General features: G+C 46.5%; 1 protein-coding gene across 7 annotated transcripts in view; it reads right to left on the bottom strand.

Moving 5' to 3' along the window:
• LOC136588127 (oocyte zinc finger protein XlCOF7.1-like) overlaps nt 1-27,233 on the bottom strand; it is a 67,132-nt gene that overhangs the window by 24,234 nt on the left and 15,665 nt on the right. For 5 of the 7 annotated variants that reach the window (XM_066587123.1, XM_066587125.1, XM_066587122.1 and 2 more), the window contains exons 4-8: nt 10,879-11,046; nt 10,267-10,336; nt 10,086-10,183; nt 9,892-10,003; nt 1,665-4,463 (exon numbers count right to left, since the gene is read on the bottom strand). In XM_066587123.1, the coding sequence (XP_066443220.1) occupies nt 3,751-4,463; nt 9,892-10,003; nt 10,086-10,183; nt 10,267-10,336; nt 10,879-11,046 (1,161 nt within the window). In that variant the 3' untranslated portion in view covers nt 1,665-3,750. Of the gene's footprint in view, nt 1-1,664; nt 4,464-9,891; nt 10,004-10,085; nt 10,184-10,266; nt 10,337-10,878; nt 11,047-27,233 lie in introns of those variants that run through there. The other 2 variants (XR_010787539.1, XR_010787538.1) reach the window with 2 other exon arrangements.

The raw sequence follows: 27,233 nt of genomic DNA, 5'->3' as shown, positions 1-27,233 counted from the left end.
TTTCTCTTCCTGTGTTAGGAGCTCCAATTCTCCTTGTTTCTCATGCTCTGGGCATTTGTGTACAATCATGTTAGTTTGTGATCGGTGTCTCGTACTCCTCTACGTTCCTTCTGAATTTTTTGTCTTTGTTCTTTCTTTCCACTTCTAATAGCGAGGTTCTCAAATGTATTAATTAGCTGTATATTTTTACCTGGCCTTTCACTTTCCTTCCCATATTGTTCCCAAAAAGCTTGAGATATTCTCAAGCTTTTTCCATGGTCAATCGCAGGATTGCAGTATAGTGGCGGGTGCTGCGTCCTCGCTGGAATCCTGCCTGCGCATCAGAGAGCGCCACTTCAACTACTGATCTCAGTCTTTCCTGTTTATATTTTGAGAAGATTCTTGCTTGCATTCAGAATGAGGGCGATTGTTCGGTAGTTGGAGCAATTCAGTGTTTATTCAAAACCTCCCGAGTTATTCTCACCTTATATTTAAATGAAGTATTAAAACATTGCAGCCAGATGAGTTAAACGAGATGTCTGATATAGCGGTTTAGATGTATTTTATTACTGATATGGAATAATCCTCACAACATAATCATTTTTAATATTTCATGATGGCTAGGTCTGGGTGTTCTCTCTTAAAGATGAACTTATATTTATTATATAAATTAAATTGTTTGTAGTTTTCATTCCAATGCAAAGGGGTGTGGTTATGTAAATGAACTGAGTTCTTTTAGTATATGGATTTGTTTTTCCACTTTTTATGTCCTACAAAGTATTTTATCTATGTTGCTAATTAGATTTTTTTGCATTCAGTTTGTATTTTATGGAAACACTGACTTGTTTAGCTGTGACTGCTGATCTCCCCAAGTGGGAGGAGATGTGGTTTACCTATATAAGTAGTGCTATTTGTTTCAGAGGGTATGGCCTGCTGAGGCTATCACTTGTAGATAGTGAAACACATTGTCAGTACCTTGCCTGGATCCCCGGAGGTGCGTCAGACAGAAAATCCTTATTCCTCTGATACCGCTGGTTTGTTAGATCAGAGTTGGACGCTGCCAGGAGGATTCTGTGTGTGCTGAAGGAGCAGTTAGCAGCACTCACTCCCTGAGATTAGTGGGTTTGAGTCATAGGGGCAAGCCGTCAATGAAAAAAGAGTGAAAAGGAAAGTATATCATGTGGCCTTGAAGTATAGGCCATTATTAACCAGTACTGAAATGTATGAATAAATGGCATGAGGATTGTATATTACTGAACGTCTGATGTTAGGGGAAAAAAGGGGGCGGCTCATTGTTTTTATAAAATAAAGATCTTAAAGGAAATCTGTTTCTTCAGGATGATGTATGTACGGATTACATTTAATATATTCTTATTTGTTATATTAACTTAGGGGAATAGTATAAATGCTGTTCCATGGCAAAATGGGATATGCCCAAAAGAAGCTGAATAAGCAGAAGTCAAATCATTTCTTTGACTAGTCGAAGTGACATTTGTCCCAAGAGCCAGAGGGTATAATCCTGGACTGACATAAGGGATTGGCATTTAACTATCTCCGGGGCGCGGAGGGAGAACTTTGCTTCCCAGCTGAGCTCTTGCTCAATGTTTCTCCAGTTGAGTGCAGTCCGCACCATGTCATCTGGTGTTCTGATGTCTGTAGTTATGGAAACACTAATTGCCTGTTTTTTTATTTTTTTGTTTATTATGTGAGAGGTTCATAGAGTTCATACAAATTGAGTTAGTTTCATACAACGGGGTTATCCCACAATTAAATATTACATTTCTGTATTAAAGAACAGGAAGCATAATTTTTGAGTAAAACTGATTCAAAAGTGCTCCTGTGTCTAGGTATTGCTGTTACATCCTTATTATGGCACCCGTGGTCTTCTTTGGAGGTCCTCTCAGAACATCCACCTCATGTTGCCGATGACATTAATCTCGTGGGCTGATTCTTCACTCCAACAGTGAGGATTCGAGCAGCAGGACTCATCCACTGGGCAGGTGTGGCCGTTGGTACTACTGAAAAGAAGGATGAAGAGAACAGCAGAGGCACCAAAATAAGTACGTAACAGCAATCACTAGACACTTATTAAGATCATTCCAATTCGAAGATGATGCATTATGTGCCCTAAACGAAATGTAACATTTACTTGTACCATCTTAAAGAACTGATTGACCGTGAAATGTATCCATGCTCTGGTTGTTAAACAGAAATTAAATGTTGCATCGAGCAACAGGACCGGACTTTATTATTTATACATATTATACATTTAAGGGAACCCGTGAACTAAGTTCTGGTGCTGTTAGGGGAGGAGACAGGGAGCCGGGTGATGTGTTTTTTTTATACTCACAAGCTCCCGCGATCCAGCGGCGTCGCCCTCTGACGTAGGCTCGCAGCATGAAAATCTGACTCTTTCCAGGCTCTTCTATACAAGTCTATGGGAGGGGGCGCATGGGACTCTGTAGGGAGATGGCAGGTTCCCTTTAAATATAAATTACCACTGACAACACTCATCTCCAATATATTACAATAACCATGACACATAAGCAGGAAGGTGCATTGTCTTACAGAAAAACAGAATCATACAACTGCTCAAACCATGTTATAATAGATGTTATCTCAGGACCGAAGGATGCAAAAACATCTTGGAAGAGACTTTATCAGTGTCACAGAAAAACCTCCTTTAACATGGTTACCCTGGTTGAATGCCTTTACCCCTCAGTGGTCATGTGCACAATACAGGTCACGTGACCTCCTGACGTTTCTTTTGGGTTCCGTGCGGCAGGCACTAGGGCTGCAGCGCTGGATAGGAAGCCGCCGGGATTAGTGAGTATTCAATTTCTTTTCATTTTAAGCCCTTTTAAACTTATTTTTTTGTGTCTTGGAAACCCCCTTTAAAGTGACCTTCTGGTTCTGTCCCAGGACTGAGATATATTACCTGCACTTGTTCTTCTCTGCTGCCCGATCTGCCAGTTTCAGTCCCAGGTTTCACTGCTGCAATTTTCTATCTAGCTAATGCATACTGTGCACTGCTCTCTTATTGGCCAGCACTGATCATGTGAGCAGCACATACTGTCCACTAGTAGTCTTAGACTACCAATGCACTATGGGGACTAGGCAGTCTGAAGATTCCATCGGCCATCTTTGACAGCTGAAAATGGGATCCGAAACCAGCAAAACAAATGGAAACCGGAGAAGAATGAGTGCAGGTGATATAACCCCCACCCCCTCCAGTCCCAGGAAGAATTGTATCCTGAAACCGAAGGGTTGCTTTAAAATATGTATTTTTGAAAAAAGATTCAGCATAACTTGTAATTTACTCATTAAAATATTTGCTCATTCTGGGTTTAGAACTCCAGTGGGCGGAGCTATCAATGATTAACAGTCTTAATTGTATCAGTGTGCGTGCAGCAACAGCTGGTAATTACTGGGTACAACCAGCCACAGGACTTTCAGCATATCTTGCTCCACTATTCAGATTGGACAGCATGTCTATTGTGACAGGTTCCCTTTAAAAATAAAGCCAGACAGCTACAGGTCCAGTTTCTCTCACCCCAATGGGCAGCTGTTATTGCCAGGAGAAGCCGAGGCAGCTACAGGGGACATTTAGCATTATATGGCGATCAGTCAATTGAATTGCCATCCAAAGTGGAAGCCGCTCTTACAAAATGGTTCTCTGTCTTGGGTCCTGTAATGCAAAGTTCATGTTGAAAGACAATGAGGCTCTATCCCAAATTTAGTTTCCCTTTAGAATAACCGTCATTATGAACTTCAAGTAGCTATAATTTGGGGCTGTAACAATTGTTCAATAGTAACTCCTTCCAAGGCTGAAATTTGAGGAATTAAAGTGACTTTTGAATCTGAATGAACTCTCTGGTGTCTAACAAGATCTGACTTTTGGATAAAACATTTTAGACAATCCATACATGTAAATGGTTTCTCTCCCGTGTGAATTCTCTGATGCACCTCAAGCTGACTTTTACTTGTAAAACATTTCCCACAATCGGAACATGCAAACGGCTTCTCTCCTCTGTGAATTCTCTGGTGTCGCAGAAGATTGGACTTCTTGGAAAAACATTTCCCACATTCCAAACACACAAATGGATTCTCCCCTCTGTGAATTCTCTGATGCTGGGCAAGATTTGATCTCTGGGTAAAGCATTTTCCACAGTCTGAACATGAAAATGGTTTCTCCCCTGTGTGAATTCTCTGATGCTCCACAAGAACTGATTTCTTAGCAAAACATTTCCCACAATCCAAACACTGAAAGTTTTTATATGCCCTATGATCAGGACATTGGGCAACAACAGGTGATGTGTCAGGGAATTCTTCATGATCCCATCGTTCAGGTGATACATCTGAAGTATGACGTACTTGGTGTAAATTTGTTACATCACTGGCACAATCTTGTGTGATCATTTTATCTGCCATTTTAGAATTTGGCATTAAAAAGAAATGTCCGTCCGGGCTCCTGCGGTGGGTGTCTAAATAAATAAAAACCATATTATATTCATGACTTTCAGGACAATATAATTTACAATATTCCTAGTGTAAGGCTTCCTTTACCATTTTACTGGGCGATCTAAACTGTCATAACAAGCTGCCCCACAAAAACATCAAAGAACCTAATATAATCTGTCCGATATTTATACTGTGGAATGTCACAGAACACCGGCAGCAGGTCCGCTATTAGAACAGATGGAAGTAGACTAAATTCAGAAATCAATGAGAAGACCACCCATTAAATCGTAACCTTTACAATGCTTAAAGGGGTTGTCCCGCGGCAGCAAGTGGGTCTATACACTTCTGTATGGCCATATTAATGCACTTTGTAATATACATTGTGCATTAATTATGAGCCATACAGAAGTTATAAGAAGTTATTCACTTACCTGTTCCGTTGCTGGCGTCCTCGTCTCCATGGTGCCGTCTAATTTTCAGCGTCTAATCGCCGGATTAGACGCGCTTGCGTAGTCCGGTCTTCTTCTTTTCTGAATGGGACCGCTCGTGCCGGAGAGCGGCTCCTTGTAGCTCCGCCCCGTCACGTGCCGATTCCAGCCAATCAGGAGGCTGGAATCGGCAATGGACCGCACAGAAGACCTGCGGTCCACCGAGGGAGAAGATCCCGGCGGCCATCTTCACCAGGTAAGTAAGAAGTCACCGGAGCGCGGGGATTCAGGTAAGCACTATCCCGTTTTCTTTTTTTATCCCTGCATCGGGTTTGTCTCGCGCCGAACGGAGGGGCTATTGAAAAAAAAAAAAACCCGTTTTGGCGCGGGACAACCCCTTTAAAATACATTGATGGGCTACCAGGAGTATCAGACATACATTATCCCTATGCTACCTTCTGATACATGAATTCATAAAGAATCTATTGCTAGACCATCCACTTCGTTGGAACGACGAGGAATGGGTACATTTTACTGTAGTCAACATAAAAGCCTGCTGAGTTATCAAGGTTACTTCTATTGCGGAAAACCTGTATACTGAAACTTGTTACAGAGCAAGGGATTGTGATTCGCCACATGATGGGGCTTATTCATATATGCTGCTTTATTTGTGGGTTATGCTACATAGGCAAAATCCTGAGAGAGTTCAGAAAGTGCACTGGGGTAACCTATTGGGGTCTCCATATCCATTCAGATGAGCCTGCATAGCGGCATGTTGTTGAGGCTCATAAGGCTAGTCTAGATCTTTTACAATTCATAGCGCTACGTACAAAAAAAGATATTCAGTGGATCTACAGGATGAAAAACTCAATTTGATTTGTTTCATTACGCCAGCCACTACTGGGAAGGTCTGTGGGTGTCCCCCAATTTTGCATCATACATAGACAGGAACATTGACACACCTAATAACTGCCATATACTCACTGATATACTGATACAAGAGGGCTGGCATATAAACCACTTATCCCTCAACATGCAGACAGCCAGACTGCTAAATGGAGGAGCAAGTGAAGCCCCATTTACACACACAGATGACCGCTCACAATTCATCATAATTTTTGCATTAGCTACTAATGTGCTAATCAGCCCATTAGTAGCTAACTAGCTTCATTTGCATGTATTTAGAGAACAGCGGGTGGTCTGTTCTCTAAATACATCACTATTGTTCTCCAGTGGGACAGCAGCTGAAAGAATGTTATCAGCGCTGCCCGCGGAGAACTCAGCATGCGGTCCCTCTTATCAGGGACGACAGATTTTAAGCTGAGCTGAACTCAGGGATGGATGCAAAGTGTGCAGTAAGTGCACGATGGCACACATTTAGATACAACGATTATCGCTCAGAAGATGGTTTTTGAGTGAATTTTAAGAGATAATCGTTGTGTGTATAAGCGAACACATGTGAGGACTCTGATGAACAACCACCTGCACACTTTCCTTAAATTTGGGGGGAGGAGGGGGTTCCTGGTGTTTTATCAGACCAGACCACCTTTTTCCATTTCTCCATAATTCTGTTCTGGTGCTCACGTACCCATCGTAAGGCGCTGTCGGTGGTGGCCGGGTATCAACACTGGCACCCTGACAGGCCTGCAGTGATGCAGATCCATACGTGAAGAGCTGCAATGTTTGTTCTGAAACCTATCATAACATTGCAAACATTTTTAAGACCGCAGCTCTTTTGCAGGATCGGTCCAGACAGGATAGCCTTTGGTCATAACGTACATTATTGAGCCTTGGGCACCCATGACCCTGTTGGCAGATCACCAGTTGTCCTGCCTTAGACCACTTTTGGTAAGTACTTACTTGCCATACCAGAAACACCCCACAAAACCAGCCACTCTGACCCAGTTATAAAGTCATCACAGTCATTGAGAAGGTCGCTCACATCCTTATGCCAGCTCGTTTTTCAGTCACTGCCTAAAATATTTCACTCCCTGACAGAAGTCACTGTCATGACATAATATAATCCCCTTCACTCATCAAAGAAATGATTGTAAAAAACGTTATCCTGCCTTTTTAGGGAGTAGAGCAATCTCCTCTTCAAATGAACTTTAAGAACTTCCTTCTACAGGAGACCCTCTGTGGAGACCCCCCCAGTCATGGAATGTAAGCCTTTGCACCACGTAAGCCTTCACAGTCCAAGCCTCTTTCAGGTATGCAGTGATATTTATTTGAGCATAGCATAAAACAAACATAAAACCTAGAGAGGGCAGAGGCGATGCGTTTCGAGGTACTCGACCCCTTTCCCTAGCTCCTTCACTGGTCAGTGGTTGTAATGTCATGGCTGATCGGTGTATGCACTCTGTTGTCTATGACCTTTGGATCCATCTGTGATATATACATTGGCTGATGATGAACTTTTAATATAAGAATTTGATTACTTATTCTGATATACTTCTGATTTATGACGCAGATACCGTGTTATGTGATGGTAACAGATTCTTTATCAATTAGCAACTGTAATTCTTAAAAGGACACTGTTTTTTAAACAAATCATTTAATTAGTCCCCCAGTATATATTATTTGGCTAGTTTAACCCTGTTTAGTTAATCCCTTCTACCTGAAAATTCCTCAGTCCTTCTCCTGGTGGGGGTTGTATGAGCTCCTTGTGATCACCTGGGAATTACTTAGCTTTGTGCTCTCAAGCAGTTACTGTTGATGAGTAGGGGCTCCTGTCATACAGTTATAATGAAGGAGATGATCGTTCAGCTTCCTCACTGTATACTACTACCGTAGTACTACCGGTAGCTCTAGCTGCTAATGTGATGCCAATGGGGCGTGCTACTGTATTTATAGCCTAGGACATTAGAGCAAAAGCCCTATGATATAATAATAATAAACTTTATCTGTATAGCGCTAACATATCCCGCAGCGCTTACATAGACGGGGGATACAGAAAGACAAAAGTACAGACATTACAGAACCACGGTTACATAGTAATCAATTGATGGAAACAATAGGGGTGCGGGTCCTGCTCCAGCGAGCTTACATACTACAAGTAATGGGGGGATGCAGAAGGTAAAGGGGCTGGCAGTGTGCACGGTATGGTGAGGTGGAGAGTGAGGGATTCTATACACATAGACAATGGTCAGACATTTAGCCGTGTGACGGCAGAAACAGTATGACTGCAGGAGCGTTTTATGATGGCTAGCAGGGATTGCAGTCAGTAGGTCAGGGAGCATGTTATCAGGCGGAGTACAGAGGGGTTTGTTTAGGGAATTCGGTATGCCTCCCTGAAGAGGTGCGTTTTTAGAGCACGCCTGAAGTTCTGCGAGTCCTGGATTGCCCAGGTAGCCTTTGGTAGTGCGTTCCAGAAGACTGGTGCTGCTCTGGAGAAGTCTTGGAGACGGGAATGAGAAGTTCGAATTAAAGGGGCGCTCAGTCTGGTTTCGTTAGCAGAGCGGAGAGCCCGGGCTGGTTGATGGATTGAGATGAGGGAGGCGATATAGGGGGGCGCTGCACTGTGGAGGGCTTTGTGGATGAAGGTGGCGAGTTTAAATTGAATTCTGTATTTAACGGGCAGCCAGTGCAGTGACCGGCACAGGGCTGAGGCGTCCGAGTAGCGGCTGGACAGGAAGATGAGCCTGGCTGCCGCATTCAGGATGGACTGGAGAGGGTAGAGTCTGGTGCAGGGGAGGCCGATCAGCAACGAGTTGCAATAATCGAGCCGGGAGTGGATGAGGGCAACAGTAAGCGTTTTTAGCGTGTCCACAGTGAGAAAAGAGCAGATTCTTGCGATGTTCTTGAGGTGCAGCTGACATGTTCGGGCCAGAGATTGGATGTAGGGGGTAAAAGAGAGATCAGAATCAAATATGACTCCAAGGCAGCGGGCATGTTGTCTTGGAGTTATGGTGGCGCCACACACTGAGATGGAGATGTCAGGATGAGGTCAGTTAGTGGAGGGTGGAAAAACCAGCAGGTCAGTTTTAGAGAGGTTTAGTTTTAGGTAGAGAGAGGACATGGTGTTAGAGACAGCGGACAGACAGTTAGTGATGTTTTGGAGGAAAGGTGCAGAGATGTCACGGGAAGAGGTGTATAGCTGGGTGTCGTCAGCATACAGGTGGTATTGGAGGCCAAATCTCCTGATGGTTTGTCCAATAGGGGCTGTGTAGATAGAGAAAAGAAGGGGGCCGAGGACAGAGCCCTGGGGGACCCCAACAGCAAGGGGAAGAGGAGGAGAGGTAGAGCCAGCAAAGGAGACACTGATAGAGCGGTCAGATAGGTAGGAAGAGAACCAGGAGAGGGCAGTATCCTTTAGGCCAATGGAGCGTAGTATACTGAGGAGGAAACCCTCAATGAGCAATAAGAAACCTCTCAACGCAACTGAACCTTATGTAAACATGAGCTTCTTCCAGGAAGTCATAAGTACATATGCTGCATTAGTCGTACATAATAGTTACACAGGAACTCGACATTTATGCAGAGAGTGACATCAGAACATGATGCAGATAAGGAAGATGGAACAATATCTCTGCAGCGCCAACCTATTGGATGGCAGCATTACTTCAAGTCTATGCTTGACCCTTTATACAGGACTGTAGAGCAACGATTCAGAATCCTACTGCACACTGATGAGGGGCAAAAAGCCAGAAACAGCTGTCTGTGTATAGATTCTGGCTTGGATTTCAATTCCCAATTGTATAAAGGGTCAAGCATTGATTTTCAGGAATGCTGCCATCAAATAGGTGGCGCTGCAGAGGTATTGTTCCATCTTCCTTATTTGCATATTACCCAGAGGGGCATGAATGCCTTATAACTCTCCTCAGACACCTTCTTGGTGCTCTCCCTAAGAAGGGATGTTACCCCTCCTGACCCATGGTGGACAGATTGACAGTTCCAAAACTCAACGCATGAGGAATACCGATATGTGTGGGGTTGGAAAAGATGATGGATAAGAAACAGCAGTCTGCTTGGAGCATCTGGTAGTGATGGTGTCTCATTTGTATACTAAGAGGCGATCACTCACCTGGGCTGATATCTACAGGAATGTCCTCATCCTTACACTGATGGTTACCCCTTATATATATCTCTTCATCTTCTGCTATAACTTCGACTTTAATGTTGATCAGATCTTCATCCTGATTCAAGATGTGGAACAAGTAGTAAGCAATTAAGAAGTCTAGTAGAAAGCATCATTATAGTTATCTGAGCTTCATCTACCTGATGATCCAAAGGCATATTGTGATTCACCTCTGGACTATCCTGTGAATAAAAAGGACTTGGACAGCTCTCTGGTGGATGCCTCTTGCTGAAGTCCCCTATAAGAGACCCAAACACAGTGAGGGAATCTACATGATGATGACTGTAAAAAGACAGAGCCCTCAATGTCTTGTCTTCTTACCTGGTGAGGTGAGGAGCTCCTGGTTCTTCCTGATATCCTTGTAGATTTCTTTACGGTCCTCTGAATACACCTAAGTTAGAAAAAACACCATAATATTTTGACTTGTTCATAGAAAATGGACATCCATAGTCATACAGTCATCATACAGACACCTCCCGTGTATTACTGTATAGTAACATAGTATGTAAGGATGAAAATAGCCCTCTATCCATCCAGTTCAGCCTATTACCCCCAATGTTGATCCAGAAGAAGGCAAAAACCCCAATGAGGTAGAAGCTAATTTTCCTCATTTAAGGCAAAAATTCCTTCCCCATTCCAATCTGGAAATCGGAATAATCCCCAAATCACCGACCCTTCTGAGTAATCAGTGATATAACATGTAATATTATAACACTCAAGAAAGTTGTCCAGGCCCCTCTTATACTCTTATATCAGATCACCATCATCACGTCCTCAGGAGAAAGTTCCAGAGTCTTACTGCTCTTACAGTAAAGAACCCCCCTTCTATGTTGTGTAGAAACCCTCTGTCCTCTAGATGTAAAGGGCGCCCCCTTGTTACAGTCCTGGGTATAAATAGATCATGAGAGTCCCAGCATCCCCGGCAGCGCTCACCTCGCCAGTCAGCAGCTCCATGATCTTATGGGTGAGTTCTAAGATCTTCTGTTTCTTGTGTGGGGCTTCTGTACTCGGGCTCTGGATCTTTTGCCATCCTCCTGATATATGGGAATTGTTGCTGGGTGTCATACATTCCCCAGATGTCGTCTTCACTACCGTGTAATCCTGTTTATGGGGGGAGAAAGAGACGCTGATAAATCGCCGTATACCAAGTATGTCTAAATAGTCCACAACCTAGGATTTGTCAGTCTGGATGGTAGCGGAAATGCGTCAGTGGGTCTCGAGCATTTTTTCGTGCTTTATGGTCAAAGAATCATAGACTGGTAGAGTTGGAAGGGACCTCCATAAATCATCCCAGACAGATATTTGTCCAGCCTTTGTTTGACTACTTACATTGAAGGAGAACGCACACCAGAGTGTGCATTGGAGTGTGAGCGGTTGCGAACAGGCAGGGGAGCGCGAGCGGTTGCGAATGGGCAAAGGTGCATTTGGAGAGTGATCTAGTTAATCTTCACTACTTCCGTAAGTAAATTGTCGATTCCCATTAAGATTAGCTCCATGATTAACAATGCCATCCAGTGTGCTACTTTGTAATGTATGCAGTCCTTGATCACCTGATTGGGGATGCATACTGTTGCGCATGATGAGTCGTCATTGCACATTTGGAAGCCCAAATCCTGGTTCTAAATGAGCGACTGGTAGCACTGAGGAGTTTGCTGCTCACTAAGCACTCACTGGGGTAGAGAAGCAGGAGACGACGGTAGTTCAAGAAAGCAGGGGGGGCAGGGAGCTAGCTGGGTGACAGTTAGAAGGGGCAAAGGAAAGAAAACCAGGGAGGCTAGTCCTGAACTGGCACAACCCCAACAAGTTTGCAAAGTTGGCAGATGAGGGGGATGCCATTACAGAGCCAGCACCGCTGAACACCAGGGAGATGACTGCTCCAGTAAGAGCAGAAAAGGGAGCGCAGGGCAGGCTAGACAGGTCCTGGTAGTAGGGGAATCAATTATAAGGGGGATAGATAGGGCAATCTGCAACAAAGACCGGAATCATCGAATGGCATGTTGCCTTCCTGGCGCTCAAGTTCGACAATCGTGGATCGGGTTGACAGATTACTGGGAGGGGCTGGAGAGGATCCAGCAGTAATGGTGCAAAAATTAGAGGTCAATTGAGGATCCTCAAAAATGATTTTAGGGACCAAGGACCCAAGCTTAGAGACCTCCAAGGTAGTTTTTTCGAAAATACTTCCTGCATCTAAGGCCACACTAGAAAGGCAGCAGGATCTTAGGGAGATAAACAAGTGGCTCCGGAGTTGGTGTAAGAAGGAGGGGTTCGGGTTCCTGGAGAACTGGGCTGACTTTGCTGTCAGCTACAGGCTCTACCGTAGGGAAAGGCTGCATCTTAATAGGGAGGGTGCAGCTGTGCTGGGGGAGACACCCGCAGGTAATAGCCCCGACAAGCCGTGTGGCCGATTGGCGCTGTTAACCCTTTAAATGCCGTTGTCAAATCTGAATGATGTTCGCGAGTCCTGTACGGCACCCCCGCAATGAGATCGGGAGAGCCGTGCGGGTGTCATAACAGCCGGGGTCCTTCTGAAAGGACCCAGGGCAGTCATGGCAAAATGCTTAGCAAGCCATTCCTGTGGAGTGGCTTAACAGACTGCCTGTGAGATTGCAGTATGATGTAATGCTATGGCATGTAGAACATGTAAAAATAAGAACAATAAAGTTTTATTATTTAAAAAAAAAAAGTTAGAAAAGTTAAAAAAAAACTATTTTTTAAAAATCTAAATAATAAAACAAACATATTTGGTATCTCTGCATCCGTAAAAGTCCAATCTATAAAAGTAATGCATTATTTACCGAAAAAAAAGAACGTCAGAAATGCACTTTTTTGGTCACCCTGTTGCCAATAAAAATCTACTAAAAAGCGATCAAAAAGCCATATGTATTTAAAAAAGATACAAAGGTGGCTTGCCAATGGCGGGATAAGCCGCACTGTGGATGAGCTCCCGGCCCGACTGCTAAAACCAGGGGAAAAATAAATAAGCAGGACTCCATTAAAGCTTACCCGGCAGTATGGTGAAGAGGAGAGTTCCACCTCGCACCCCGACACCAGCGGAGAGAGATCCGAGCGGTATTAACTGCTTCTTCAGCCCTGCGGCGGTGGCGGACAGAGCGGAGGCAGTCAGGGAGAGAGGACTGCAGGAACTCGCGCTCACACCGCCACTGTCGGCAATACAGCGCTCCTGGCACAGCAAAGCAGGAGCCGCTGCGGCGCTGGGGGAGAGAGAGGAAGGGGAGAGCGAGGCAGCGCAAGACTCCGCCGGAGACACGGAAGAGGAGGACAGAAGCCAGGGGAAAGCGCACTCCTCCATCAGCGGGACCCCGGACTCCCCAGCCGGCAGAGCCCAGAGGGCTGCAAGGTGTGTAACAGACAAAGAGGGGGGGGAGGAGATAGAAGAGAGCAGGGCAATGAAGGGACCCTGGAAGGGAGAAACTACAAGCCCATGGTGCAGGGCCACCTCACACAAGATGGCTGCTGCAGAACCTCCCCAACCACGTGGAGCTCAAGGATTTAGAGGGAACTCCAGGGAGGGGAAGACGTGCCCTCCCTACTCACCCTCAACCACCAGCAGCACTCGGGGAAGACAATAGCCCCCCCAGAGGTCCCCTCCTCACGCCGCACGACACACCAGGTGCGAGCCCCCAGCATAATGTGGGGTACTACAGCGAAAGCCCACCCAACAAACAAACCACCCCCTTCCAGAAGAAAAAAATGAGACTGGGCCCCACGCTCCCCATCTATTAGCACACACTCAGACGATGGCGAATGGGATTGGAAGGCCCACCTCAGAGCGCTCCCCACCAAAGCCAAAATCAATTCCTCGTTCTCACAACTCGAGCAATCCCACAAACAAGCAGTTGCGCAGATCCAGAAAGACATACAACAAATCGGCCATAGAGTACTGGCAATAGAAAAAGCCCAAGAACAAACTAACGCAACACTGGAAACCCACAGACAAGCCATCATGTCGCACTCCACTCAGATCTCCAGCATCCTCGCGCACATCGATGACTTAGAAAATAGACATAGAAGAAACAACATTCGCGTGAGAGGTCTCTCAGAAGACATTACCAACGTGCAACTAGAGCAGTGGGCCCAGGATTTCTTCAGCTCCCTCATACAAAGACCTCGCGGCAAACCTATATAAATCGACCGTATTCACAGATCTCTCGGCCCCAAAAACCTGGACCCAAGACGCCCCCGAGACATCATCTGCCGTATCCATTTTTATAAAGATAAGGAGGACATACTAAAGCGAGCAAGGGAAACGGGAAACCTATCTTACCAAGACCGGCCCATCCTACTACTTCCAGACCTGGCAAGGAGAACTCTACAATTAAGGAAGGCACTGAGACCAGTACTGGAGGCCTTGAGAGGAAAAGACATCCCATACAGATGGGGCTACCCATTTCAGCTAACGGCATGGAAGAACGGCAAATCAGCCACCTTTCGCTCCCTAGGGGATCTCCCCAACTTTCTGAGAACATTCGAACTCCCGATGATCTCCATTCCAGATTGGCCGTCTCTGCCGTTCCTGCCAGCACGACAACCACCACCGGAGACATGGCACACCGTCGGCTCCACACGTAAAAGGAACGACCGCAATCCCAGACCTTCACCAAGATGAAGAATCCACACCTCCTACACTAATGGGCCTTCCAAGCCCCAAGAGGACCGGAAGACGAGCATGCGATGCCACATATTGGATGCTACGCAGCATTCTCCTACACGGACGGCCCAGGGAGTGGGGGGTTCTCCCCCTCCGCCTGACCGCAGCTGTGTCTCGCACCTCTCTCTCCCACTGTTCTTGGTTTCCCCTGACAATTCTACTTCTAACTCTAATTCTCATCATTAACTAGCACCTGCGAACCTTATGCCTCTATCTTTAAACCTAAACCTCCTGCCTTACTAAGTCTCTCTATCTGAATACGACTTACCCTGCTTCTCGAATTTAAATTCATCAGTCTTTAAGCAACCTGGTTTTCACCTAGGTCCCCCTCTCTTTCGAGGTAGGGGGCCTCCTGATTTATATAAGTGAGGGCCGTGAGCATCCTGTCCCGCCGCTGTCAACTACCACCTCCACTAGGCCGGATGACACCTTGTGTAGTCCAACACCCGATGGCGATTGGCAATTGGGAATGGCCTGCCATGTTCCGGGACTACCCAGATGTATAGTTTGTTCCTGTATTTGTACCCCCCCTCCCCTTCCTACCTTGCCCTTCCCTAGGTTGTCAGCGACCAGCGCTCCCCCCCCCCGAAGAATGACAATGGATAGCTTAACGTTCTGCACCTACAATGTCAGAGGCCTGAACAAACCCTCCAAAAGAGGACAGATACTTAGACATCTCCACAAGAACAAAGTCATGATCGCTCTTCTCCAGGAAACCCGCTTCACTCTGAACAACACTCCTAACTGTAAGTCCAAATTTTACTCAACCTGGTTTCATAGTTCCCACCCAGAGAAGAAAATTTGTGGCACCTCAATAGGAATACACAAAAATCTCCCTCACCAGGTCATCGCCTCTGAGATAGACCCAGACGGATGATATGTGTTCCTCAAAATATCTGTTGGCACCAAGGTACAAACCATTGCAAATGTTTATTTTCCTAACCAAAACCAGGTTCCCTTTGGTCTCCGGACTCTGGAAGCTCTTTCGAACTTCGCTGCGGGTTCCCGGATAATCTTGGGAGGGGATCTCAACCTCTGCCTCGATCCTGCCCTGGACTCTACAGCGGGTAAGTCCAGGGTTTCCTTTTCTGAGCTCAGGAAACTTAAAAGAGAGCTAGTTTCCCTAAAATTAGTGGACCTCTGGAGGCTCCTACACCCTAAAACCAAAGATTTTAGCTTTCATTCGTCAGCCCATAACAGTTACACTCGCCTAGACTACCTGCTCATTTCTCACGATCTTTTAGACCTCTTCCCTACGAGCACAATTGGGATTTCCCTCTGGTCTGACCACGCTCCGGTCCTGGGGTCACTACGGGGCTTCACAGAAAAGATAGGCAGCCAATCGTGGCGCCTCAATGACAACCTCCTTAAAGACCCACTTTATCTAGATTAGGTCAAACAAGCGATCCAGAATTTCACGGTGGATCATATACAGGACCCCACGTCCCGTCCTAACCAATGGGAGGCCCTAAAATGTGTAGTAAGAGGGATTTTCTTATCTCACGGAGCACGGTTAAAACGAGAATGGACACAAGGGCTAAAAAACCTACTATCCAGACTAGGTAGCCTAGAAACAACTAACAAGAACTCTCCCTCTGAGACACTCAAAGCAGATATCTCAGACACTAGGAACCAAGTTCTTTCTATCCTGGACCAACAGTCACTATGCGCTAGGGACAGATGGCGCTGCAGCTTCTACGAACGGGGAAACAAATGCGGGCGAATGTTGACCGGGGCTCTCCACCCCAGGACAGTCACTCCATACATACCCTCTCTTAACTCCCCCTCTAAGGGAATAATCCACACCAACAGTAATATTCTGGAGTGCCTTAAGCAATACTACCAGAGACTGTATAATCTACAGGGGGATGGGGGAGGAGTACAGACTCGGGCAATGGAGGACTACCTTGACAGGTTCGCCCCGGGATCAATCACAGGGGAAACAGCGTCCAGTCTAGAGAGCAATATCACTGAGGAAGAGATAAAAGAAACAATCCAAAATCTCAAATTGGGAAAGAGTCCTGGTCTGGATGGGTTCACCCCCCATTTCTAAAAACTGTTCGCGGACCTCATAACTCCCTTATTAGCTGAGACCTTCAACGCTATCTCGGGTTCGTGCCCCTTCCCTTCTCAGGCTCTCCAGGCAACAATCACAATCATCCCAAAACAGGGGAAGGACCACATGCTCTGCTCCAACTACCGCCCAATATCTCTAATAAATCTCGACACCAAAATGTTCTCGAAAATCTTAGCGTCACGCCTGAGGCCCCTCATTCCATCCCTAATTAACCGCGAGCAGTCTGGTTTTGTCCCGGGCCGCGATGCGAGGGACAATACCATCAGAACAATCTCGCTGATCTCGCGGGCTCGCCTCTCGTGAACCCCCTTGTGCTTAATGTCAGTAGATGCAGAAAGCGTTCGACAGGGTCCACTGGGGGTTCCTGACGGCGACCCTGAAGAAAATCGGGTTAGGTTCCAGATTCATTGATTGGGTCATGGCCCTCTACCGCGACCCGTCAGCCAGGGTTAGAGTAAATGGGGCCCTATCCCCACCATTTAAAATAAAAAACGGGACAAGACAGGGATGCCCGCTTTCCCCCTTTCTATACGTCCTGATCATGCAGTCCCTGGCCAATGCCCTAAGAAGTAACCCCAACATCCAGGGTGTACAGTCAGCCTCCACCGTACACAAACTTTCCCTATTCGCAGATGATCTTTTAATATTCATCACAAACCCCAGAGTAGCCCTCCCAATAGCCCTGAAAGAATTCGAGAGATATGGAAACGTTAGCAACTTCAAAATCAACATAAACAAATCGGAAATCCTCAACATCTCGATTCCCCCGGAGGTTGCCTCCGCTGTCAGCAAATTCTCCAACATGAAATGGAGGGACGACCACATCAAATATCTGGGGGTCAATATCACCAAGGACCCCAAAAGCCTCTTTGAGACAAATCATAAGCCTATGCTCGAGAATCTCCGTAAAGACTTCAATAAGTGGAGACCCCTCACCCTCTCGTGGTTGGGAAGAATAAATGCCCTAAAAATTAATGTCCTTCCTAAGCTCCTAAGCAAAAATACCCAACGTATACCTGACTAAGCTTCGCAAGAACTCCCTGGAGTTTGTTTGGGGGGGATCCAAACCCAGGGTCAAGTATAAAACACTTATCAGAAGGAAGGGAGATGGCGGAGTAGGTGTACCCTGCTTCTCCACATACTATAAGGCATCCATTTGTAGATGCGTACTCGACATTATCCACAACAACCCAAACAAGCTCTGGGTGGACCTAGAACGGGGGGGAACTACCTGCCCTGGCGGTGGGCGCCTTCTGGCTTCCGCCATCAACAGTGGGGGGGACGCACCTGGTTCCGCCCCTACTAAAACAGATACTGAAGGCCTGGAACGGGTTCGCCCCGCACCTCGGTCTGGTCTCTCGTCCCGGCCCCCTCACTCCGATTACGGGTAACCCAGAGCTGCCGGCTCTTCTAAGGGGCGCTACACCCTTTACAAAAGGAGACCACAGAGCCCCTTAGGGTCAGAGATGTAGTGTCGACGACTGGGGTCTGACCAATGAGTGAACTGCTGGAAGGGGGGGGGGTCCCCAGACCAGAGCGTGGTTCCAGTATCTCCAGATAAGACACTTTGTCCAATCCTTGGGTCCTCTGGCCTCCCTACAGGCCCCCCTATCCCATTTTGAACAATTATGCACGTCCCCGACCTCGGGACCATACAAAGTCTCAGTCCTCTATAGCTTCCTTCTGGAGGCGGAGACGCGAGAGGACCCTCTTATGTGGCAAGTTGGGAGAGGGAGCTGGGGAGTACCTTTCGGGAAGAAGAATGGAAAAAAGCCTATACGCTAACGCACTCAATGGCAGTTGCCTCTAAATTCCAGGAAACCAACTATAAGATTCTGTCCAGATGGTACAGAGCCCCGGTACAGCTAGCCAAAATGTACCCCCAAGCCCCGGACGCCTGCTGGAGATGCCAGGGGGAGGTGGGGGATCTCCTCCACATATGGTGGTCCTGCCCTCTGATCTTACCCCTGTGGGGGGAAATCACCAATCTCTACAACGCAATCCATAAAGACAAAATAGCCCTGACACCGGAGGTGGCCCTGCTGTCCATTGTCCGGGGATCCCTTTCCAAAACAAAGAAAAGCATTTTTAGATTCTTCCTTATGGCCATGAGACAGAATATGCCTAAACTCTGGAGGTCTTCATCACCTCCTGGCTGGAAATCATGGATAACGTGTGCTACATGGAGGACCTTGGTGCGGCTGACAGAGGAGATTCCCCCAAATATTTCGCTGCCTGGACGGCCTGGATCCTGTTCAGGAACTCCCCGGACCTAAAGGTCTGGCTCCAAACAGGTACTCTACCCTCTTAACTTAAAGTGGTACTACTCTTGTCACGCTACTTCTGGATGCTAACACTGAGCGCGGGCCGCTGACAGCCATTTCCTCCCCGCCACATACCCCTCCACCAACTTTCCCCTTACTTTCCTATCCCTCCCCCGTAGGCATCTGTTACTAGATATGTTATCACAGTGATTGCAGCACCAACATATACCTGGCTATGGCCGCATCCCAACATAGTTCCCGGACCGTCGACGCCGGCTCCGAAGAGATAGGCGCGGAGAGATGACCGGGCCTTTCTCCCGGCCGTTGCGCCTCGGCCGGCGGGCTATCTATTTCTCTGAACTGCAACTTCACTGTGGATGTTAATATGTTCTTTATTGTAAAATCACTAAATACATTTTGAACCATAAAAAAGATACCAACAGAAACTACTGGACGTACCGCACAAAATCAGTCCTCAAACAACTATGTTGACAGAAAAATAAAAAAGTTATTGTGCACAGAAGATGGAGACAGAAAATATATATATATTTTATTTTTTATTTTTTTTTAATAATCAGTGTTTATTGAAAATTTTTTGATTATTCAACAAGTACAGACATGAAAGAAGATAGATTTGGTTACAATGTCTGATGCAAGACCATTCAAAATCATTCAGAGTCTCATTAAAATATAGTACTTAAGTACATCAGCAGAAAACAGCGCAACCACGTGGCTATTAGGACCAGGGTAAGCCCGGTCGGGGAGAAGGTCTCCACAACGGGACAGGCCCACGGCCCCAGTATGTTTGAAACTGGGGAAACAATGAATCAACACAGGAAAGAAGGGCAACAATACATGGGAAACGGGAGGGGAGTGGAAAAAGGGGAAGGGGAGGTGGGGGGGGGATATGCGGGGAGTAGGGGATGATCCCCACCGGGATTTCCTTGGGGGAATAGGTCACTTTGGCTTAAGCTAATCCTGGGTCTCCGTTCTCGTAGGAGGGAGGAGGCGTAAGAGAGGGAATGAGGCACCACATCTCAAGAATGGTACTCAGCTTTGACTGCCACTCCATGGTGGCAGTCAGGGAGCCGCCGACACATCGCCACACACAGATTGCAGTGAAGGGGAATGAGCGTCCAAGCCCACCCAGAAAATAATTTTAAAATATTTAATATCCTTAAAAAAATTTATAAGTAGTACAGCAAAAAAAAAATACAAGTTTGGTATCGTAGTAATCGTACTGACCCATAGAATAAAGTTATCATGTCATTTCTGTTGCAGTTTGTGCACCATAGAAACAAGATGCACCGAAAAATGACAGAATGTCGATTTTTTTTCCCATTTCTCTCCACTTACGATTTTTTAAATGTTTTTCAGTACATTGTATGGTACAATAAATAGCACCATTGAAAAATACACCTCGTCCCGGCCCTGTGTTCTACCGAAAAACTGAAGTTTTGTAGTGTCAGGAACCACCTAGTGACTCTGGCGTTTCTTTCTTTTGCCTGTGACATCCAGGTTAAGGGAGAGTGGTCTGTGATCAGCCTGAAGTGCCGACCTAAAAGGTAGTATTTTAGGGATTCAAGGGCCCACTTGATGGCTAAGCACTCCCGCTCAACTATACAGTAATTTTTCTCTGGTGGCATGAGCTTCCTGCTCAGATAAATCACGGGATGTTCCTCTCCCTCTACTTCTTGGGATAGAACTGTTCCCAATCCCATATCGGACGCGTCTGTTTGGACAATAAATTCCCTTTTAAAATTGGGTGTGACCAACACTGGACGTCTACAACCACTAATATATGTTGGTGACCTTGGGCAGATTTTACCAAGGGCCCAACTAGATCCATAGCGATCCGCTCAAACAGCACCTCTATGATGGGCAAGGGCACTAAGGGGCTTCGGTAATGGGGCATAGCAGCTGTAATTTGACACTCCGGGCACGATTCACAGTAACGTTTTACATCACCATGTACCCCAGGCCAAAAAAAGCGCTGAAGGATGCGTTCCCTAGTCTTTTCGCTCCTGAGATGACCTCCCAGCACATGCTTGTGTGCCAGGTCTAGAACCATCCTACGATAGGACTGAGGTACCACCAGCTGTTCCACAACCTCCCCACGGACCTTGTCAACCTGATACAACAATTCTTGGTTGACTGCCAGGTGTGGAAACACTGTATCAGCCCCTGGAAATTGAGGCTCCCCATTTAGTACTTTAACATTTTCCCTGGCTTTTACTAATGTGGGGTCTCGGAGCTGCTCAGTTCCGAAATTGGCACGGGAAACCTCTAAGTCAGGCATAGCAACCACTTCGTCCTGTACCTCTGTCTCACCCGCCAGTACTGTTAAGGGAAAGTTATCCCCATTCTCTTGGGTCACCCCTACTGCCGGAACCGTACCCTCAGGGTCAAACGGTTCTGGACACACATCATACACATTTGCATCATCATGAACCTTATTTGCAGATGACCCACGGTGTCACCACAAGTCCAAAAATAGGGGAAAGTCTCCCCCGAGGATCACGGTGTGCATTAAGGATTTTACGACGCCCACCTCATGGGTGGCAAGTCCACACGGAGTCTCAAGTCTTACAAGGGCAATAGGATACTCCTTGGTGTTCCCATGCACGCACACAACCCCCATGCGACGGCCGGTGACGGTTGTGGGATCGACCAAGCTGGAATGCACCAGCGTAACCAAGCTCCCTGAGTCCAGTAGAGCTGTCACCGCAAAGTCATTCACCTTTATGTGACATAATGGTCGATCAGTCTCTGACGCAGTCTCTGCAGAACATACTGGCCGTGCGAACATCGACCTCCGCCGGGCAGAGTCACAGTCCATTGGTTCCACGGTAAGTGGACAGTTGGCAGCAATATGCCCGGGCTCATGACAGCGCCAAAACAGTATGGGGCCCCGGTCCCCTTGGGGTTCTACCCGGGACCGGACTGTCCAGTTGGGACTCCTCTTCTATCCCAAACGATCCCCCTCTGAGCCGCCTCCCTTTGGGACACTTGACACCCCTTACATACGGAACAGTCTTACCAGGTGCTCCGGCCGACTTGCTGTTCCCGGGGTTGGAACGTCCAGGAGGCACGGCTTGCAATAAGTCCTCCATAGTATTATACCTCTCGACGAGGCTCACGAGTTGGTCCACGTCCTGGGGACCCCCTTGTCCCAGCCAGCACTGAATTGTGGGGGGCAACGAGCGAATGAACTTGTCCAGAACCACTTTTTGTACGATCTCCGCCGGGGACGACTCCTCTGGTTGCAGCCACTTTCTCACCAAGTGGAACAGGTCGTACATCTGGGATCGAGCTGGCAGGTCGTCAACGAAAGTCCAGGCGTGTACGCGTCGGGCCCGCACATTGGTGTCCACGCCCAAGCGTGCCAGGATCTCACCTTTCAGCTTAGTATAGTCCTTGGCATCCTGCTCACCAAGGTCAAAATAGGCCTTTTGGGGTTCTCCCGTCAGGAACGGCGCTACTACCTCAGCCTACTGAGGTGCCGGTAGTTTCTCCCTTTCTGCCACTCTTTCAAAGACCGCGAGATAGGCCTCAATGTTATCGGTGGGTGTCATCTTTTGTAAGGCCGCCTGCACCACGGTACGGGTGGTGGGGAGCGCACCAGCCGATCTCTGCACACTTTGCGCCACCGCCAGGAGTTGCTCTTGCAGCTGCTGGTTAACCCGCTGTTGCTCCTGGAAGGCTAAACGATTGGCTTCCACCAGTAGAGCATTAGTCTCGGCCTGAGCTCTCATGGCCTCCTCATGGACCTTTTGCTGGGTCGCCGTCATTAGCGTCAGCTGTTTCATCAGATCCTCCATCTTGGCCGTATCGGGTTGCCGCGCTGTTGCGGCCTTCACCCAGGACATAGGGATCACAGCACTCTCCAGTCAATCTCTCTTGGGCGATTGCCCTTAGCAACTGTTCTCCAGCTGCTGCAGCAAAATGTCCATTAATTGGTGTATGTCTCTAAGACCGCTGCCCGCATCTAAACACCATATGTGAGGGATTAGCGTTTAGGATGGGTAGCAACCTGGGCATAAGCAGTCAGAGACAGTGACACATGGGATAAAGTCTTTAGACCAGGCTTCGCCTGGGTTTATTTCCGTGCAAACAAAGCAAAATACAGGCCTTAACTTCAGGCCAACATAAAGTAAATCCTGCTCGTCTGAGCACTTACTAAACATGGAGCGTCCCTGTCTACACACTTGTAAACAAATGATATCTGTGCACAGCCAGCAAGGCTCTTAGACCTGCAAAGGTCTCAGCTCTCTTCCAGGCCCTGTAGGCCCAGGCTTTATAAGGCCTGGTACCAGCCTCACCTGGTACGTGGGAGTGGCCATCCCACCCTTCGCTTTGACCACTCCAGGAAAAGCCGGCCCGGATTATGTGGCTTGGAGCCACTTACACACTACAACGTGTCAGTAACTTAGTGTTACTGACACCATACTGCCGGCTTCCTCCACCCAGGCTGCTCAGTGGCACGTATCTGCCCAAGTGCTCCCTAAAGCCGCATAAGGTAATCTCTAAAACGTAACCTTTATTCAAAGTCCAGAATAAAAAAGGATTTGTTATCTCAAAATCCTAGCTTATAGACACACGAACAGAAAAAAAGTATAAAATCTAACCCCTATCAACTGATGGGGAAAGAACAACCAATGAGCCGCCTTTGAAAAAGTGTCTGGTAACAGTGGTACCGGGATATCAAAATTCCCAATTCTTTTCAAGTTCTAGTCTCAAAGAAACTTGAGATTGAGAATATAATAAAGTTTGGCTCAATGGAACTAAAAGTAATGTTCCCACCTTTGTGAACAAATACTACAGCTATTCAATATGTAGGTAATCAATCACGAGCTCCAGCACAGAGCGGGTGCATCATTCCTACTATTGATGAATGCTGTCTATTTCATCAACAGGCCGTGGCTGTGTATCAAGATTGTATATTGGCACGCTTTTTACGGCTAGTCGAAGAAAAAAATAATAAATATAGAGCTGACAATAGTCAATCACTATGGCTCAACACAGAGTCTTTATGAGCCTATGGCGAACAAAAGGCCAAAAAGTGCAGTAATTATTCTGGACTTTGAATAAAGGTTACGTTTTAGAGATTACCCTAGCACCCTCACTGTGACGAAATAATTATACATCCAGGTGTTCTTCCTGCTACTGTGAAACCTGTGTTACATTTGATTATGGCAGGCTTCCTCTCCACAGACAGAGATCATACAAATTGGCTGGCAGAGGCTAACTCAGTCTTCCCAGATAGGGAATTTAATCCGCAACACTCTTATACTAACCTAAGGATGTGTTTCAAACACCTTAATACGGTGTATAAAGAGTATACACGTAACTGGTGGGAGGTTCAGGGATTATCTAAATATTTGGAACACCAGATTGTGCCACGAGGTCTTCGATCCCCTCTGCTCCCGCCCCCCAAATGTCGCAATACTGAATTTATGCAGAAATGTGATAAGGCTAATACAGAATCATCTCTTAGGCTAATCCAAATTCTGCTAGAGGAAGAAAAAGTGAGCCTAGAAAAGAACTCCAAGATACTTAATGACGCCATCGACACGGCTAAAACATTTGCCAATGATCCTGAGTTCCCGACAAAAGAGAAACAACTGCAGGACAGTATTGATAAATACGTGACGTATCTCAAAGAGAAGAAACATAGATACTTTATGAGGGACCTTCAGGACTTTAGAGAAAATAGGATATATAGGGGCCCTGACTTGAAATCCGGTACGGACATCAGTTCATCGGAGGCGGAAGTATCAGAAGGTGAAAACAATTCATCACACTTCAACTGGAGTCATTTTGTAGGCGTAGGCAGAGGCCGTTCAAGGGGTCGGGTCCGAGGCAGAGGAAGGCAACCAGTAACAAGAAATACAAGCATTTTAGCACAACCAATAGGTCAATACTTCATGAGGGAAAGGAGGGATCCAAACAGCAATTGAATAATCCCGCTAATAATCATGAAGTATCTGACCCCTCATCCGACACATATGCTAATAAACCTGTCTTAAAAACAAATGAGTTCCTCCCCGTAGCTGAGTATCCGGTCCCCAGAATCACACAAGATACTGGGAATACAAACCCAGTGTCCCAAGGTGACCGAACAAATGAGATCAATCCATTGATACAAGTGGCTCTCCCGGCTCTCACCACTAAAGGGATCATAAGGGATGCGGGTTCCAGTTTCCCAGGTGACAAAACAAACATCAACAATCAGGCCCCCAGTGCACCTATGGTTGCGACAGTGACAGAAGATAAAATGAAGGTCATTAACCTCTCCACACATACTCTGACCACGAACCAGATTTCAGTGTTAGAAAGAGGCCTGTCCTTCGTCCCGGCAAGCCGATTTGATCGGTTTGCCTGGTCGAAGGACATAGCTCTCTTCCTTCGCAAGCTAAGGTGGCGAAAATTCTTTGCGGTACAGAACCAAGTAAAAGCCAATGAGCTGGGTCTAGAAGCTCAGGACCTTCTGGGTCATGATGCCCTGGTGGCTCTAGAAAGAGATCAAGATAAAGCTGAAGGAATAGGTCCATTTACTGAATTAAAGAAAAAAAGTGTCGAGAATCCACCCCCTAATACTTCTACATACATTGATATATTTGAAAAAATCATCCTCAATGAAATTAAAGAGATTCCTGTCCCAGAACGCATACGCAATAACCTCACAACTGAGGAACTAAGAGCTCTGGAGGCATTAGAAAAAAACGAGGACCTGATAATAAAACCCTCCGACAAAGGGGGAAACATTGTCGTATTAGATAGGGAACAGTATATCACTATGTGCGAAAACATTCTAAACGATAGGGCGACATACAGAAAACTAACATCAGACCCTACAGACCTTTTCTGCAAGGACCTTATTAAAATTCTGCAAACAGCTAAAACCTGGGGCTGTATCGACTCCACTGAATACGAATACTTGGCACCCATCCACCCTAAGATCTCCACCTTTTACAGCCTGCCTAAGGCTCACAAAGGCTTTCCTCCCCTTAAAGGCAGGCCTATTGTTTCTGGTCTAGAGAATATGACCCAGAATAGCGGGATCTACATTGACCGGATCTTACGTCCTTTTGTCACCGCATTACCCTCATACGTACGTGACACAACGGACGTTCTGAGACTGATTGACGGGATACACATCGAACCCGATACCCTACTTGCAAGTTTAGACGTAGAAGGCCTCTATAGTTCTATCCCTCATGAAATCGGGATTGAGGCAGTGGGCTATTTCCTGAAACAAAGAGGCACGGCCTTTAATCGCCATAATCAATTTGTGATTGATCTGTTGACATTTGTTCTTACAAAAAATTATTTTCTATTTAACAACCATCTCTTCCACCAGCTCAGGGGCACCGCGATGGGGAGCCCATGCGCCCCATCTTACGCAAATTTGTTCCTGGGCTGGTGGGAGGCTCACATGGTGTTCACAGATCAATTTTCACAATGGACCGAGAAAGCCATTATGTGGCTTAGATATATAGATGACATCCTCGTCCTGTGGTCTGGCACTAAGGATTCTTTTACCGAATTTGTTGATGCATTAAATCAGAACTCCATAAATTTGAAACTTACTATGGAAGTGCAATCTGAATCAATTACGTTTCTAGATATTCGGATAGTTAAGACCCCCAATGGATCCTTACAATCCACTCTATTCAGGAAGCCCACTGCCTCAAATAGCTTACTTGCATGGGAAAGCGCCCACCCCTACTCTTTAAGAAGTGCAATCCCTAAGGGCCAGTTCTTGAGACTTAGACGGAATTGTTCCGAAGAGAAAGATTTCCAATATCAAAGCAACGATCTAAAGAAAAGATTCGCGGACAGAGGTTATCCGAGTAACCCCATTGAGAGGGCATATCAGTTCTCGACTAAACAGAACAGATCATCCCTGTTGATACCGAAAAACAAAAAAACGGAAGATCAAATACGCATAATTTCCACGTTTGACACAGGAGTCCCGTATATGCGAGAACTACTTATGGAACATTGGGGTATTCTCCAGGATGATCCGGACCTAAAGGCTATCTTACCTGGTACACCCCAGTTAACATTCAGGAGGGGTAGAAACATTAGGGACAGGGTAGTGAAAAGTCACCTAAGAACTCCTCAACCCGAAACGTGGTTAAATGGTTTCAAACCCAAAGGAACCTTTCCGTGTTCCCATTGTCATGCTTGCTTAAATATTCAAAAAGGAGATAAAATTACCAGCGCGAGTACCAACAGATCCTACAATCTTAGAGAATTTTTCAACTGTCGA

Source organism: Eleutherodactylus coqui, chromosome 13 (genome assembly GCF_035609145.1).
Source record: "Eleutherodactylus coqui strain aEleCoq1 chromosome 13, aEleCoq1.hap1, whole genome shotgun sequence".
Classification (NCBI taxonomy): Eukaryota; Metazoa; Chordata; class Amphibia; order Anura; family Eleutherodactylidae; genus Eleutherodactylus; species Eleutherodactylus coqui.
This window is presented reverse-complemented; position numbering and strand designations above follow the sequence as displayed.